We start from the raw sequence: 17,579 nt of genomic DNA on the forward strand, positions 1-17,579 counted from the left end.
TATAACATGCTTTAAACTCGAACATAAACCAAAGCTTAAAACAACGAAACTATAATGAGATATCGAGAATGATTGTATTTGTAGACATACCATCTTCTTCTCTTTCTTCCTTCAGAAAAAGTTGCACTAGCGTTGTGTTTCACTTGCATGTCTCGACTCTATGGGTTCTTAAATATGGAGACCACCATCGATTTCGTATATTAGTTTATGGGTAAATTAAATGACTTCATTATATTTGACCACTCACTAACTTAAAAGTTAGCCCGGAATTAGATGTTAATTAGGAGATTTTGTTGTATTTTGTTCTTGTTGCTTTTGCTAATTCCGTGTTTCACGATTGTAGTGGGGGAGTCTCTAGAGAGATGCCATGGTCCATTAACGCGTGGTTAGGGTACATCTCTCCATGGAGTCACGTCGATAGTAACTACGGTGAAAGCCAAAAGGTGAGATCACACAGAGGGTCTTTGACCATGCATGAGTATGGGGCATATTCTATTATAAATCAAATTTAAAGAATGATGAATTCTCCTGAAAAATTCGACTGAGCTAGATTAGCTAACACCTTCGATGTGATCAAGCTTGTTATAGGATTAAATGAGAGTGATAATATAACATGCTTTAAACTTGAACATAAACCAAAGCTTAAAACAATGAGACTGCATTAACTCGATACTGATAATGAGATCCCGACTCTATGAGTTCTTAAATACGGAGACCTCCACCAATTCCATATATTAGTTTAGGGTAAATTAAATGACTTTGGTATAAATTCTGATATGATATCGCCCACGTGGACTCAGGCAAGCAGACATGACGATATAGACGTGGAACTTCAAGTCTGATGTGGCGCGTAGCACACACGTGACGGGCAACCAATCGTTGCCCCTCCGTACGAACGGCATCATCACGGTATAGTTGTCCCGGAAAGCTCAGGATGGCATCGCGTGGCGCCGATTCGTGTAGGTCGGTCGGCGCTCGCACAAAAGCTTAAACCAGTCATCCGAGAAGTCAATCGCAGTTAATTGATTATGTACAACTAACTCATCCTCGTAGGTATAAAAGCTAACTCTCCTTGATCAAAAAGGCAAGACACTCGACTCCCCCTAATTCCACAACATTAACTTGAACTTCGGAGAGGTCGAGTGAGGAAATCCCCCTCCCGACCTCGACATATATGCAGGAACCAATAATGAAGCAGTTGCAATCCGTCGAGAGAGAACAATGCTCGGGAGACGACGCTTGGACCTAATCTGACCTGACGTTAACATGATCCGAGCATCCGTGTGGGCAATCTTGTGCATTCAGGATTGGACTGAACTGACACCTCGACCATAGCTTAAAGATTCACCAACAAATTCGACCACTCACTAACTCCACGTAAAATGTCAATGATAAAAGTTAATCGAACACAAGTCCGGAATAAAATGTTAGATCATTGGATAAGGAGCTTTTGTTGTATTTTGTGTTGGGGTTCTTTTTAACGTATCAAATATGGATTAAATAATTGTTTTATAGAATCAAAACCGAATAGATCCAAAATAAGGGATTAAGAATGTTTCCATAAAACTTATCAAATCCATTATAATATGCATGAAATCCTACAACAATTAATAAACATATTAACACGGAAGCGTACCTGATGAATCCATTAGAGTATTTTCTGAATTGATGGGTGATTTGGTCTTCCAATTGCAAGTATCCTTTAAGAACTTTAGATTTCTCCTTGACGGGTGAAGAGAAGCTTTATTCTGATACTGCAACCGGGGACCATAACCTTATTTATAGTTATAACTGATGAATCTACAATTATGATTGTATTCATAATTGATGAATCTACAATTATACTTCAAGAGTTTCATATTCCTAACTTATCTCGTCATTAAGTTAGAAATATGACTGATGGTATCTATACAATTAATTTTCATAACAATTATGTCCTTTAGCCAAATAACTTTACTTTAATTAGATCACTTTAATTTTGGCTAATCAAAATAATGGCTTAACACATTTAATTATACATGTGTGACTCTTTAAAATTCTAACAATCTCCCACTGAGTCACATATGTATCCTTATAAATGTGATATTCTTTATGAGCTCAAAACTATTGCCATTATTAAATAGGACATATAAAACAATCTCGTCCATTGACTATATTAATATAGGATCAAAGCGGTCTTCGCTATATCAATCATAGCTAAACCTATCAATAATCACTAATATTAATATAATCAAATGACATAGATCAATTATGAAATGTGTAGCATGAAAATTACATGAATGTGATATGTACATGTCAATTTTCAACTGGTCCAACTTTATCTTTATTAGATCATTAATAACTTTAATAGCCATAATGTACAAAGTATAATAAACTGAAGCTTTATTTCTGATCAGAAAATGTCTGTACAAATACAGAATCTGGCATAGAACATATAACAAACATATGACATGCTCCCGCTAAACTGAAGTTTCCTCAAATTCTGATATACCCATATGAGCAGTATGCTCATAAAAAAAAAAAAAAAAAAACTTGAGTGGTACATCTTTTGTGAGAGGATCTGTCAACATAAAGTTTGTTCCTAAGTGTTCTATAGAAATTTATTTACTTTGTACCCTTTCTTTCATAACCATGTTTGGTACCTCGTAATTCTGCATTCATGGATTCATGATAGGAAGCTATAGTATCAAGTAAATATAGATTGTCATAAGTCATAAGTGAACCAGTTCCAATCATATTTGAATTTAAAGACAAAGTAAACTGATTGTTTCCAAATGAACAAGAATAACCAGATTTGTCTAAATAAGAAACAGAAATTAAGTTCCGTCTAAATGACGGTACAATAAAAGTATCTTTTAAATCCAAATAATATCCGGTACACAATAACAATCTAAATATGTCTATAGCTTTCACATCTATCGATTTTCCGTCCCCCACATAAATGCATCTCTCAACATTATTGGGCCTTCGGTAGCTCAGGTAACCCTGCTTTGAAACACTAATGTTAGTAGTTGTGCCGGAGTCTAACCACCAAGTGTTTCTAACTACTGAAGTTAAATTGGCTTCAGAACAAACCAAAGTAAGGAACGTACCTTTTTTATCACGCCAAGCGTGATATTTGGCACAGTCCTTCTTCAAATGCCCAGATTTTTTGCAGAAGAAACAAGTATCATCCTTATTTTGTTTCTTCTGTACTGGACCCTTATCAGCCTCATTCTTTCCAGGTTTATATTTTCTTTTCTTGCCCTTATCCAAGTTTGCACTTTCAATCTTCTCTTGCTTTAATCTTTCTTCTTCTTGCACACAATATGAAATAAGCTCATTAAGAGACCATTTGTTCCTTTGGCAGTTATAACTGACCTTAAACTGATTGAATTGTGCAGGGAGAGATATCAGAACCAAATGGACAAGTCCTCTGATAGGTTAAGCTTTAATGCTTTAAGCTTAGAAGCAAGATTAGACATTTCCATGATGTATTCCCTTATATTTCCTTTGCCGCTGTATCTCATGGTAAACAATCTTTGAAGTAGAGTGCTTGTTTCTGCCTTATCATTTTTAAGAAAACGCTTTTCTATTTCGGTAAGAAAATCTTTGGCCTTGGTAATCCCTTCGGACACCGCACCCCTAAAGGCTTCTGGAACGCCGCGCTTAATGATCATGAGAGTCATGCGATTAGACCTATCCCACTTCTCATATAATCTCCTATCATCATGAGTACTATTTTCTGTAAGAGAAGCAGGTTGGTCTTCTCTTAGTGCAAGGTCTAGATCCATGCAACCCAAAACGGATCAGAATGTTTTCTTTCCAATCTTTAAAGTTGGTTCCGTTTAGAACTGGTACAGAATTGAGGTTAGCAGATATTGTTGCAAGAGAACCTAAATAAGAGAATAATAGATAACCAGAAATTATGCTCATATTTATTGCCATAAACTTAAGTAAATTCAAATAATGATTTAACCCATCTCAAGATACCAAGTGCAACATTAACATCTTGTCTTTGGACTTCAATATTAATTGCTAGTGGTAGTCTTGTTGTAATGATCAAATACTGATAATAAGGCATGTCAAATGAGAAACCCGTCTTTGGATTGATTTATCATTTACATGTATAACTTTATAATTATCACGTATTTACCATTACATGTATGTATAAAATCCTGCCAGTCATTAACGCCGGATAATTACTGCATGGATGTAAATACACACTACATTTAATATTTTCATGAGAAATGTTATACATGAGAGGTCACTTTGACGACTTCATATATTAAATTACTCAATCTAATATTAAACAATCACTAATTGAATTTAGACCATATTAGTCAAATTGGCTTGATCTTAATTTGTTTACTAAAATATTTAAAGCATGTAAATCATTCAATTTATGTCAACAAACAACTTTATAGAACCAATATTATGTTTAATCCAACATAATATTGCAACAATATTATTAAACCAACATAATATTACAATAATATCTAATTAATTAAATTCATATTAATTAGATAAAATCCAAAAAGAATTTGGGAAATTTATGCCTTGTAGTGCAAAAATGAATTTTGTATATTGATGAATAGGAAAAGACACTAAGTGGAAAAGATAATCCAAAATTAAACTAATATCACATCAGAAAAAGGTACTAAATTGAACGTGAAATATGCTGTAGTATGATTATATAAAATCATAATCTTTTCCAACGATAATAGAACCAAATCACTTCAAAATAGCATGATTACATAAAACTATCATCTTTCCCAACGATGATAGAACCAAATTACTTTAAAATATTGATGAAAACATCATTAAAATTCATGAGAAAACAAGCTTAAATGTTCATCAATTATTGTAGGATGGCTCTGATACCACTTGTTGGGGTTCTTTTTAACATATCAAATATGGATCAAATAATTGTTTTATAGAATCAAAACCGAATAGATCCAAAATAAGGGATTAAGAATGTTTCCATAAAACTTATCAAATCCATTATAATATGCATGAAATCCTACAACAATTAATAAACATATTAACACGGAAGCGTACCTGATGAATCCATTAGAGTATTTTCTGAATTGATGGGTGATTTGGTCTTCCAATTGCAAGTATCCTTTAAGAACTTTATATTTCTCCTTGACGGGTGAAGAGAAGCTTTATTCTGATATTGCAACCGGGGACCATAACCTTATTTATAGTCATAACTGATGAATCTACAATTATGATTATATTCATAATTGATGAATCTACAATTATGCTTCAAGAGTTTCATATTCCTAACTTATCTCGTCATTAAGTTAGAAATATGACGGATGGTATCTACACAATTAATTTTCATAACAATTATGTCGTTTAGCCAAATAATTTTACTTTAATTACATCACTTTAATTTTGGCTAATCAAAATAATGACTTAACATATTTAATTATACATGTGTAACTGTTTAAAATTCTAACATTTTGTTCTTGTTGCTTTTGCTAATGCCGTGTTTTACGGTTGCAGTGGGGGATTCTGTAGAGAGATGCCATGGTCCATTAACGCGTGATTAGGGTACGTCTCTCCATGGAGTCACGTCTACGGTGGAAGCCAAAAGGTGATCACACATAGGGTCTTTGACCATGCATGAGTATGGGGCATATTCTATTATAAATCAAATTTAAAGAATGATGAATTCTCCTGAAAAATCAGACATCTCATATTTTATATTTAATTCGTAATGAATGTTTCCTATTTGTCATAATACCCGAAATATTTTTCTTTCTTAAGATAAATAAAACAATATTTGGTTTACATCTTATTAATAATCCTTCGTATATAAGATTTATATTGTTAGTTATAATATTATTAATAGTTTTATAGTATTTTTTATATTTTCACTAAAACACTATAATCATATTTTACATATCCACCACAATAACATAATTAACTTAGTTTATGGATCAATAGACACTTCAGGGATTATAACAAATAAATTATAGTGTTTAGTTACATCTTATAAATAAGATTATATTGTTAGTTATGATATGTTTAATAGTTTTATAGTATTTTTTATACTCGAAAGAAGGATTTTTCTCTTGGAATTCGCTAATATTTTTTTAAAAAAATCAATAATACGAGGAACACATGCTTTAAGATTCGTGTCCGTGTTGTTAGTCATGCATGCATCTCAATACAAGTCTTTACTTCCGTTCTCGTCTACTTAGAACTCTCGCATGATATCTTTGCTGTAAACGTCGACTCCACTCGAATATTCCTCGTCGTCAGCATCAACAAGAGACATACGTGGCCATGAACTAAACCCTTTGATCATCGACATGTCGATCGAGTCGAAATGTAGTAAGTAGGTAGGTGGATTCTCCTTCCACCTAACGAGTCCTTCCTTACAGGTGTGCAGCGTCTACAATTTGACCCATCACCGCAACGAGACAGTGGTTTTGTCTTCGCAGTCTCTTGTCTTTTAATGTCGTAGTCTCTGCCTTTGAATGCGACTTCATCCGTCCAAGTGCATACCCTTGTTGCCTTGCTTAAGAAGTCGATCGAGACACTTCAAGACATTAAATTGCTTCACCAGCAAGATTACTGAGTTTTCGTGCCCTTACTATGGCTTCCTTTCTTAGTTTTTTTGTCTGTGAAAATATATATATCGGGAACATTGTGATGGAACATATAGTCTCCAACTTTAACAAAAGTGAGATAATGCAAAGAATGATCAACATCATAGTTAAAGTGGTGGTTGCCTAATTCACGTAGGGTGGTCCAAACATGAAGCTTTATCCGATATATATAATAAGATTGTCCAAACATGAACAATCTTACTCGTTGACATTCTATCATTCATGTGCACCCTTTTTCTCTTGCAATAAGTGCATCAGGAACAAAGGCAGATTGATAGTAACCAAGTTGACTGATTCATGCAAGTTTATTATTGCGAGAGAAAGAAAGAGGGTCCACCTAAGATATGGGGATTTGGTGATGGGGATGTGAAAATGAATGAGACCCAATTAATCCGAGGGTGGAAATTGAAATGGGTTTGCCCCGTCTCTCCACACCTATAAGCGTGGATTCCTCGACGTGGTTAGCCATGTTGATGTTGAAGAAAGATGGGTGGCCAAGTGTGGAAGATTTGATTGGATGTTGACCGAGATTATTAGGGTGATCATGGGTTGGTGCCCACTTTGGCTTTTTCATCTTTTGTAATCAATGTAGGTGGGTGGGTGGGTGGGTTTTCACAGTGAAGAGAACAAGGAAACATAAAATAAGCAAAGAAATAAATCTTTGTTCCTTTAGTATATGTATTTCTCATATATCACAGTGTTAATAATTATTTATTATGTCTTATCAGAGCATGATATAGTTTCTCTTTAACATGTTGACATAGATTATTTTAGTGTTTTTGATCCAAGTAAGAAAGAAAAATACTATATTATCTTGTACTTGTTGACTCCCAAACTCCCACCGGTAGTATTATGTACTTGCATTGATATTAATTACTTGCATTGATATTATGTGGTTTGGGTTGACGTGGATGAAACAATTATTCTTTGATAGGTCATTAGATACTGGTTTGTCGGACTGTCGTTGTAGTCGATTCTCATACCCTTGTATGCACGCTTACAGTGAGTGCAATTAGACGACATTGGCTGTTCATTCTGCACTTGTCATCGATGCATTCACATTACGGAGGAGGAGCGGTGGGCAGAGAGAGAGAGAGAGAGGGAGAGGTCATTGCATGCGTACTTTAATGGCTCAGCAAGCATCGGCTTAATGGTTTAGGAGAAGTGTCACTTCGCTGGATCTTCCCAAAATCTCATGGCCTGCAGCTGTAGTTTACATCTCACATCCGTTCGGTTTCCTCTTGGAAGCGAGACACGGTGCAAGTGAGCCCGTGGCATTAGTTCATCGGTCCACCTCACCGCCACCGTCACTTGCCGAGGAAAGCCGGGACAAGCGGAGGGCAGAAGCCATATGTACTTGAAGAGAGAGCCAACACCTCATGTGCACCATGAGCTACAGAAGCTTTGGATATGAGTGGATAAAGGAGAAAAGAAGGTCGCAGATGAGGGGAGGAGTGAAAGGGAAAGGGAAAGGGAAAGGGAAATGGAAAAGGAAGGGCAGCGGTTAATGAGATCGCAAGGAGTGGGTGGGGTGTGAAAAGGGAGGCAAGATCACACACTTGGTGCTTTTGGGTAATAATTTCATGTACTTGTTGCACCCTTTCCCATGTGAATCCACGCAGTCATCTCCCTCTTCCTGCTTCCTCTTCCAGGAGATAGCTGGTCTTTGGCCCTTCCTTTTCTTTAGTGCAGGGAAGTTAGGTTGCTTCCTTTTGTCAACGTCTGTAGTCTACATACATGTTCGTGAGACTCGATCTTATTCTCATCCCATATTCTCACCACAAGCCCCATCAACACCATCACCCTGTCTCTTTCTCGTGAAGAAGAAGAAGAAGAAGAAGAAGAAGAAGAAGAAGAAGAAGAAGACTATAATATATAGAGGAGAGAGAGAGAGATAGAGTGAGTTGAAGAGGGGAAGAAACTGAACGAAGCATGGAAAAGAGCAGAGAGGTGGAATTGTGCGACACCGGCCTCAGTCTCGAATTGGGCATCGGCGGAAAGAGCACCACGTGGTCGACGGATCATCGATCCATGGCTCAGAGGCAGGCATCGCTCACGTTAAGCCTCTCCGATGAGGGATGCGGGGGCGAAGCCGTGCAGGAGGCGGAAGCTTACAAGGGGTGCGTGGAAGGTGGTCAGCTACGACCGTCATCTCCTCTCAGTCACAGCACGGTCTCGTCGTTTTCCGCTGCCTACCCTCCGACGATCAAGAAGGAGAAGGAGGTCGTGGGAGGCGAGGAAGTGGAGGTAGAGCTGGCCACCTTTCGAGGAGCACGCGACGACGATAACGATGGCAGTGGCAGGAAGAAACTTAGGCTCACAAAGGAGCAGTCGGCCATGTTGGAAGACAGGTTCAAGGAGCACAGTAACCTCAATCCTGTGAGTCCCAAGAGCTGTGTTCTATGAAACATAACAGTCTCTCTCTCTCTCTCTCTCTACTGACCATTGACCGTCTTTTAATTCGATGAGCATGCAGAAACAGAAGCATGCCTTGGCCAAGCAATTGAATCTTCGGCCACGGCAGGTGGAAGTATGGTTCCAGAACAGGAGAGCAAGGTTTGTGTCTGTTTCTCGTGTGTAACACCACGCACGCACGCACGCACGCCCGTTGAAATCACACACAACTTGGTTGATCTCATTTGGATCATCATATCTAACGATCGCGTGACACCCAGGACTAAGCTGAAGCAGACGGAAGTCGACCGCGAGCTCCTGAAGAGGTGCTGCGAGTCGCTGACCGTCGAGAACCGGAGGCTGCGGAAGGAGCTGCAGGAGCTGAAGGCCCTCAAGTTCACGCCGCCGCTCTACATGCAGCTTCCGGCGGCCACCCTCACCATGTGCCCTTCCTGCAACAGGGTTGGAGGCTCTGCCGACAGCTGCAACAGCGGCGGTGCCGAAGAATTCGCGGCGGCACCACCAACTCCTCGCTTCTTCAATCCCTTCATCCATTCGGCAACATGTTAGCTAGCGTGGGAAGACTCTGCTCCTCGCACCCAGTACCGCATGCATGACCCACCCCCACTCTTTCTTCCTCGGGCTTTGGGAATAACACTTGATACTCATGCGCCAATTCTCTCTCTAACCTGGCTTTGCCTGCACGAAGATAGAAATCAAGAAACTCCGCTATAGTTTCCTACGGTAACCCCATGTATTTGACTGTAACATCGAGTATAAATAATCTTTCTTGTTCTTGCTGTCCACGCTGGTGGAAGGAGGAAGCAAGGAAGCTTCGTGTTATTCTGTGTCATGCAGAGTACGGGGACGACGCAGGAAGCCGTGACCTTTCCGATGGAGGGAGGCATACACGCTTGCGTTTTCCTTGCTTCGATGTGGGAGCAGTGTGTGTGTGGGGGGTGTGGGGGAGGGGGGGGGCGGCGGCTCACGCGACCGTTGTCCGGTGACTGGGACGGAAGATGCGGAGGAAAGGAGGGAGAAGAAAGCGTGTGGGGAAAGGCATGAATGAAAGTGAGAAATCATGGATGGATAAGGCATTCATACCTGATTGATTGGATGACTATGGGTGGGTCACACCCACGTGACGTTGGTCCCACACGACATGAGTCTCGGTAGAATTGGAGGCCACGAAATAAGTCGTGGTTGTCTTTTCTGAGCCCCACTTATTAAACTCAATTAAAAAGCTTCTATCGACAATTGACAACAAAGTTTGATTTGTTGATTGTGTCGTGTAATACATGAACAATTATTTCTCATGATTTAAATCACGTTTAATTTCTTAAATGGTAATTCCTAAAACAAGTAACATGTGACGTATGGTAGAGAAATGTAGTTTGATAGCATAAACCTATAAATAGTTGATGCAGCATAACTTGATAACTAAGAGTTTAATCCGTAGGGTATCTCCAGAGAGGAATAAATTTGCACGGCTGAGATTTCAACTCACATGAACTATGATGACGCCTGCGAAATAGACAAGATGTCATATCAACTATGATCCATCATGCATCTTTGCAATATCATGTCTTCTACTTCATTCCCGAACCCTAACCTACAACCTCCCTGTCATTCCGCACTCCGCTCCATCTCGTTTATGATTACTTCTTCTCCTACTTATGCTGACAACGAGTTCTCAGGTCAGAGTAGTTCGATAAGACAGATATATAAAAATAAACAAAGTCAGGTGCATGAAGAAACGGGAGGTGCACGAAGAAATGGGATGATGTATATTGTTGCACCTTTATACCGTGGTCGAGCGGTCAGCTCGATTCGATCCTGAATGTTCAAGGGTGCGTGACGTGAGAACTTTGGTAGTCGAGATAGACGTTGGGTTGGGTTGGATTGCGAATGTCTATTGCCTGCTTCTGCATCGTCAACCCCTGTACTCAGGTCGAGGTCGGGAGGGAGGTTTTTCCGATCCGATCCCTCTAAAGCTTAAGTTAACTTTTGATGAAAAATGAGAGAGAGTTGAGTGTTTGAAGTCCCCTCTTATTGGTAAGATATTTGACTTTTATACCTGCAACGGGGCGATCAATCGTACACGGTCCTTTAATAACTGTTAACTTCACGAGAGGGTGACTCATACCCTGCAGTCGAGCCTTGACCGACCTGTATGGGTTGGCACCGTACGGCGCCATCCCAAGTTTTGCGGAATGACCTCGGGGTGTCCCGACGCTGTATGGGTCGACGATATCCCGTATTTCGTGGAGCGGCTTTGGTGTGTTCGATGTCGACCTGTGCGATGATGAACAATGTGGAGGTCGCTTGGTCATCATGTTCGGGTCTGAGGTATCGTTTTTCGTCAGCTCGTAGATCGTTTGTCTGCTGCTACGTGGATGGTACCAAAATGCACCATATCAATGTCACTTTTGGTTCACGACCAGTGGAACACTAATGGCAGGAGTCTCGTCAAATAATGGAAGAACGGGGAGACTCCTCCCAGACTCCCATCCCCATTAGCTCATCTCATTTGCAGTGGTGTTCCGATCAACCACCAGCACTGCCCATACAAGATCGAGTTTGATCTGCCGGGATGCAGCGCCGGACTCCGAGCTCGATCAGTTCATGGTGTAAACTCGATCTCCCTTATTGACGTTGCCTTACATTTCCTATGCCACGTGTTTCTTTGCCTGATGGGTTGTGATAGGAGGCGTGCCATGATATGCTCGTCAAGTACGAAGAAGAGCTGTCGAGGCCACTGCAAGAAGCCATGGCGTTCCTCCGGAGTGTAGAATCTCAGCTCAACTCCATCTCGGTCGACGGTGGCTCCCTTCCCATAACGTCTAACGGTAATTAAACCTTCATTTTGATGGAAAAAGTAGTGAGGTCAAAGCTTTACTTGGAAGAAGGGGAAGTCGAAGAAGAAACAAAAGCAATGGTGATCACCAAAAAAGTCTTGAAAAGGGAGGAAGCCCAGCTGAAAAGATTCATGAGAGAGAGAGAGAGAGAGAGAGAGAGAGAGAGGTCCTAAAAGTGAAGGGTTTCAAGGAGAACATCTTGATCCCCTTTAACCTCAAGAACAACCAAGTCATCCTTCGGGGACTGTACATGCTCCATCTCATGTGATCAATTATCCAGACAACTCTATCCGCTTTGTATGATGTTGTGGTAAATCTACCAAAGATATTTAAGATGTCAACAGCTTCATTAATTCAGACAGCAAACAGCGGGAGATAACATCTTCCTGTCACTGTTGATTTGCTCTGTGTCTTACTGGTTCTTGAAATGACATGAGAAAACAACCTATTTCTGAGGGCCGGCTCTCTTGTAAACACATTGATGGTAACAATACAAATTAGTTTGAAGATTTAATTCCTGAATATTTGATTGAATTTTTTCTTGTCTATCATGGATTAGTCAAATAAACTACTGTGCGAGGAATAGGATCTCTCCAATAGAATGACATTAAATTTAGATTAGAGTGCTTACTTTCTCCTAACTAGCTTTTGGTATTCCACTGTGGCTTGCAATGCATGATGGGACCTGATGACCACATGAAAAGAACTCTGAAAGCGATCATCAGGTCAATTTCATCCTGCCCAGATGCAATTATATTTGACATAATCCTTAATCTGCACAAGGCAGGACAGATTCGCTAACTGTGCTTCCTGATGAGTAGAATACAAAGTTCTTGCATTTGTTGTTGTAAGCAAGCTTATTATTCCACTAGAATCATACCGTATTGTATCGCGACATTTGTTCTCCCAAACCTTTTTCCTGGATACTAATGGAAATCTTTGCTGACTTTTTCTTCCTGAAGATGACACCGAAGAAATTAACTTCAATAACTATTCTCTTGCATTCACATATTTTGCTAGTTTTTCCGGTTTATTGTCAAACTCTCTTACAAGATGTCACACATGAACACATCCATTGTTAGCTCCTGCCACATTGAAGTATGCGAGCCCAATATAGTCTCTAGGAAGGGATTGATATGGCAAATATATTTCAGTAGTGATTGTGGAGTCTATCGGTGTGTGTTTCCTCTTGTTTGGTTACCAGAAGAGAAGTTTGGAGTTTATCCCGTGGAAGAAGAACAAGAAGGCAGTGATGAGGAGATGGACATCCCCGAGCTTGGCCCATGCACTGAAGACCAAGAGCTGAAGCATAATCTTCTGACGAAGTGTGTGGATGCTTGAGCAGCCTCCTGCAAGAGCTCTCGGAGAAGAAGAAGAAGAACTGGTGGGAGTTGCATTACAAATGGGCGTATCCCTCGGTAAGTGCTCTTCTGCTGCTTTCTTCTCCATGAGGTGATAGTAATGTGCTTGCAAATATGAACACCGGAGTTAGCGGAGTCCACCGGACTCGATATGAAGCAGATCGACAACTGGTTCATCAACCAGAGAAAGCGGCACTGGAAGCCATCGGAGGAGATGCAGTTTGTGGTGATGGATGGGTTCCAAGGCCCAAGCGCTGCTGCTGCCTCCCTGTACATGGATGGGCACTTCAATGGCGACGGCCTGTATCGCCTTGGTTTCTGATCTCTAACCACAGATACTGATGATGTCTTCCTTAGCGATTAGATCGAATACTCTTTGATCTTCCATGTTGTCGATGACTGCATCGTAGTTTTGAGTTGTACTTCTTGTGTTGCTTGCTTTCGGTTTACGTACGAGCTAAGCTACATGATACAGTTGCATGATTAAGTTGACTTCCACGTTGACTTCAAGGACGTCGATACAACGGTCATACCATTGTGGGTCAAATAAAAAACATGTCCGAGTATCTCGGTCAAGGATGTCGGTCTACGTCCATCCAATGGTCGCAGAAGTTGCTGAAGGCAGCATTAAAGTGAAAGGTGATTGATAGGACGAGGACAAGGCTTGCAGAATGCCTATTTGATTTCGGTGATCATCAAGTGACGATCGATTTTATGGGGACTCGGTCTCAGCAGTAAATGGTGGGTTCCACCACAAGATCCATCACTTCGCAATGCGTCTTATTTGTAGGACCCACCACTGCTACATAAGTCTTTTGAACACCACAGGTTTCCGAGATGTAATCACCGGTCACACACAATAAAGAGTAGGATATGTATATAAATATATAAAGCTTCCTCGATATAGCAGAAACTGATATCACATACGCACACAATGGAGAACGTAAAATGGTATGAGACAATACACCACCTCGCTATACGTCACTGGCGTCGCCTTATTGTATGATTCCTTTCAGCCCGGCACAAATGTGGGCGCACACACACACACTCAATCACTTTTATCTCAGATCCCGAAGAGGCATTCCGGCGGGGGGACTGGGTACCGGGACTTGTCGGTGCAGTAGTCGTAGATCATGTACTTGGTCCTCACCCACCTGTACTTCCTGGCTTGCTCGGGGCTCAGCTGCCGGTACGCCGCCCCCTCCCACCAGTTGTTGGGGTTGGAGGCGCAGTTGGCGGGGCCGGGAACGGCGCAGCCCTCGATGTCGAAGTCCTTGTAGTAGGCGTAGAAGGGCGCCTTGCTCCAGTCGATCTTCTCCAGCCCGCCTCGCGTCGCCCAGTCGTCGGCCTCCCAGAGCGTGGAGTACACCCCCATTGGCTGCGCCTTGGGGTACGGTACCCCCCTGCCCTCATTGTTCTTGTACACCCTAATCGGCACGTCGTCGACGGAGAAACTGAACGGCAGAGAGCAATCACCAAAGAAGCAACTCAAGTTAGAAAAGATGTCATCTTTACTGCATCGCGTCAACGGGTGCACATGTAAACCCAAGTCAACCGTCTAAATGTTACTGTAACGCATCGTACTTCTGCTATAGTTGGGTTGGTGGTGTTATATGGATAGATCTATCTTGCACAGCATTCATAAGGCGCATGACACAAGCTAACATGTCCATATCTATCGACATGCCGTCATGCAATTCACTCGTATCTTGGCAACAAGAAGAAATATTCACAGTTGCATGGGGATCAAATGATTCGGTTGCCTTTGAAACGAAACAGAAGCCTATTCATGCGGTCTCTCCTTTTGGCTACTTTGTTTGGATGCGCACACCATTAACGTCGCTCTTTCATCGGGTACTCCATTTTGATTCTGAAACGTATGACATGAATTTACAGAGAAGTAGATATGGAAGGAGAAGAGCTTACACGACGTGGTAATGGTTCCAAAGGATTGAATAGGTGTGGTAGTCTGCAGCGGGATCGAACCAAAGGTTGACTCTCTGCTCGCGGTCGCCCTTCCCATGAGCGTAGATATTAGTCTGCACTGTGTATGGCTGCCCGCTCCGGTTCCCCAAGAACTCGAAGTCCAGCTCGTCACGAACGGTGTCGGTGTCCGAGTTCATCTGCAGAATCCATCGATCATCCCAACCTAATCATACGACGTAAAATGAAGACTTGAAGAATGCTATACGACCGACGAACATAGAAAGCGGTGACAGTGCCGGCGGAGTCGGCAGGGATGAGCTTAATCTTCATGCTAACGCGGCCGTACTGGTACTGCTTGTTGGAGGCAAACCCACAACCTGAGTCACTCCGGAGAATGAGGAGAAGTTGGACGATGCATATGTACTGCAGTAAGATGTTGGCAAAGTATACAGATGAGAAGCTGATCTCGGTACCTGAGGACGGGTCCAGCATCAGCTGGATTGCAGTGCCTCCTTGCAGCTGCTTGATGTGAGTTTCTGCCCAGGTGATGCGGAAATCTTGAAGGAAAGTGGCCGGCCGTGCGCCGACTATGGCGAGGAGGGCGAGGAAGAAGAAGGTAAGAGACAGTACGGTGGTGCGACCCATTCTGCGCCTCCTCCTACCGGTCGTAGAAGCTAGAAGTCAGTGAGGAGAGATCTGAAGGTGGGTTGCTTTTATAGTGGAGAAAAGGAGGCAAGGGACTGCGATGGCTTCATTAAGATGAAGTGCCCCATGACGGCCTTGGCCTTCCAGCTCACGGCATGCCGTCTCGGGGCCCTCAAGCTTTACGCTCTTCTCATGGCGATGCTATGTTTAACCCTCGGCTTGTCTCGTACGCGTCGCAGGCTTGCTCGTTTTCCCTTATGACATGGTAGGCGGAGACGGAGATTTATGCTGCTGGCAAAGGGCCAGATGCAGAGAATGAGGGCCGTACGGGCATGGATCGGACGGATGCGTGGCGAGCTCGCGACGAGTGGGCTGCCGGCGTACGCCAGCGGCGCCCAGCGTGGAACGACCGACGGCACCGTGCGGTGCGTCCCGTTTCATTTCATTTCCTGTTGTTTCATTGCCCAGTCTTTGCGCGACACGTCCAATCGCTGGGGCCCGGTACCGACGGTCTCGAGCCGGGGCTTATCCGACTGGTGACGTGGCGAAAGACTACGGGCGCAAGGCGGACGGCAGCAGCAGTGAGCGACTGTGTCTGGGCCCAAACAGGCTCCCTTCTGTCTTTTGAGATCGAGTGGTGTTTCCTCTCTCTTTCTCTCCAAAACTTGATGGTTTATTTATCCCCATAATTTTTAACTGTACAATTATTATATACCAGTAAATTAAAAAGATTATACGTATATATAACCTGATTTTAGTACCCTTTAATTATATTATGATGGCAAAATCCTAAGAGATTATTATATGTATAAGTTTCAAATTGATAATCAATAATAATCATAATTAGTAGTGATTAACTTAAGCTTGTTAAATGAATATTTAACATGATAAAATTTCTGTGAAGCATCTTATTATTCTAAATAATAGTAAATAATTCGTATTTTATGTGAGACAATACTTTAAAACCATGATAATACTGTCTAATAATTTTCAGTATAATGAGTCTCTCATGTGACTAAAGAACAAAGCAAATAAAAAATCTCTCTTTTCTTAAAAGATATATTTATATATATAAGCCAACCATTAACTTTAAGCTTAGAATTCTAATTAAGTCTATGCAAATGAAATAGAGAGGAATTTTAGAGAGAGGTAGGCAAGTCATAAATATTTACCTCTACACAAGTGTCCAAGGAACCGAAAAGTGGGAAGATTAGGACGCATCAACCACCATGTCCTTGGCGGCGTTGCGGATGGAAGATTCCAAGCAGTCAATAATAATAGCCGTTCTCTTATTGTCACATTTGGGCGTTTCATCAAAGCAAATGCATCAAAGCAAGTGATGGTTATAGGATATATTTGGAGTCCAAGATACATCACAATGTCACATCGCACTACAGCGCAAGGGAAGCACCCTCACGCGTCAAGTAAGAACTCTTACCAAGACATTGTTTGGTATGTCTCGTCCGGGAAGCTCGGGACGACGTCATCTGACGTCGTTCCGTGCACAATGGCGGCACAAAAGTACTGTCTCATCTCTCGAGGATTAGTCGTCACGCTAAACCCGCATATGATCGACCCTTGTACAGTAATATAAAAGCCCCCGGTCGGTATCCAACCAAGGGAGGACAAAATGAGAGGAGAAATATAACTACTGACTTGCTCGTCGAATGTGCCAAAGTTGGGAATCACCCGACGAAGATCATTTTTGCAGGAAAACGATCACCCTTAAGTCACGAGCGTCTCAACCTAAGAATTACCATCGAGTGAACGAAGGCGAGCTACCAACCAAC

The 17,579-nt window shown here is 41.7% G+C and overlaps 2 protein-coding genes across 2 annotated transcripts; one reads left to right on the plus strand and one right to left on the minus strand.

Annotated features, from left to right (window-relative positions):
• The first annotated feature begins 8,392 nt into the window (after positions 1-8,392).
• Positions 8,393-9,842, plus strand: LOC135618724 (homeobox-leucine zipper protein HOX19-like). The gene is made up of 3 exons (XM_065119886.1): positions 8,393-8,984; positions 9,082-9,161; positions 9,281-9,842. The coding sequence occupies exons 1-3, from the start codon at positions 8,538-8,540 to the stop codon at positions 9,567-9,569; spliced, it is 816 nt and encodes a 271-aa protein (XP_064975958.1). The 5' UTR covers positions 8,393-8,537; the 3' UTR covers positions 9,570-9,842.
• Positions 9,843-14,092: 4,250 nt separating this feature from the next.
• Positions 14,093-16,205, minus strand: LOC135618726 (probable xyloglucan endotransglucosylase/hydrolase protein 7). Its single transcript, XM_065119887.1, has 4 exons — positions 15,618-16,205; positions 15,421-15,521; positions 15,145-15,341; positions 14,093-14,672 (listed from the first exon to the last, which is right to left on the minus strand). Exons 1-4 carry the CDS (start codon positions 15,787-15,789, stop codon positions 14,282-14,284), a joined length of 861 nt encoding a protein of 286 aa, XP_064975959.1. The 5' UTR covers positions 15,790-16,205; the 3' UTR covers positions 14,093-14,281.
• Between the last annotated feature and the right edge of the window lie 1,374 nt (positions 16,206-17,579).

Source organism: Musa acuminata, chromosome BXJ2-8 (genome assembly GCF_036884655.1).
Source record: "Musa acuminata AAA Group cultivar baxijiao chromosome BXJ2-8, Cavendish_Baxijiao_AAA, whole genome shotgun sequence".
Taxonomy (NCBI): domain Eukaryota; kingdom Viridiplantae; phylum Streptophyta; class Magnoliopsida; order Zingiberales; family Musaceae; genus Musa; species Musa acuminata.

What these genes read in the sequence shown, in the direction of transcription:
- LOC135618724 (XM_065119886.1), top strand. Translation starts at nt 8,538, where the DNA reads ATGGAAAAGAGCAGAGAGGTGGAATTGTGCGACACCGGCCTCAGTCTC. An exon ending in AGCACAGTAACCTCAATCCT is followed by an intron (nt 8,985 to 9,081) that starts GTGAGTCCCAAG and finishes ATGAGCATGCAG; the next exon opens with AAACAGAAGCATGCCTTGGC. An exon ending in TTCCAGAACAGGAGAGCAAG is followed by an intron (nt 9,162 to 9,280) that starts GTTTGTGTCTGT and finishes CGTGACACCCAG; the next exon opens with GACTAAGCTGAAGCAGACGG.
- LOC135618726 (XM_065119887.1), bottom strand. Translation starts at nt 15,789, where the DNA reads ATGGGTCGCACCACCGTACTGTCTCTTACCTTCTTCTTCCTCGCCCTC. An exon ending in GATGCTGGACCCGTCCTCAG is followed by an intron (nt 15,522 to 15,617) that starts GTACCGAGATCA and finishes GGAGTGACTCAG; the next exon opens with GTTGTGGGTTTGCCTCCAAC. An exon ending in TGGAACCATTACCACGTCGT is followed by an intron (nt 14,673 to 15,144) that starts GTAAGCTCTTCT and finishes TCTGCCGTTCAG; the next exon opens with TTTCTCCGTCGACGACGTGC.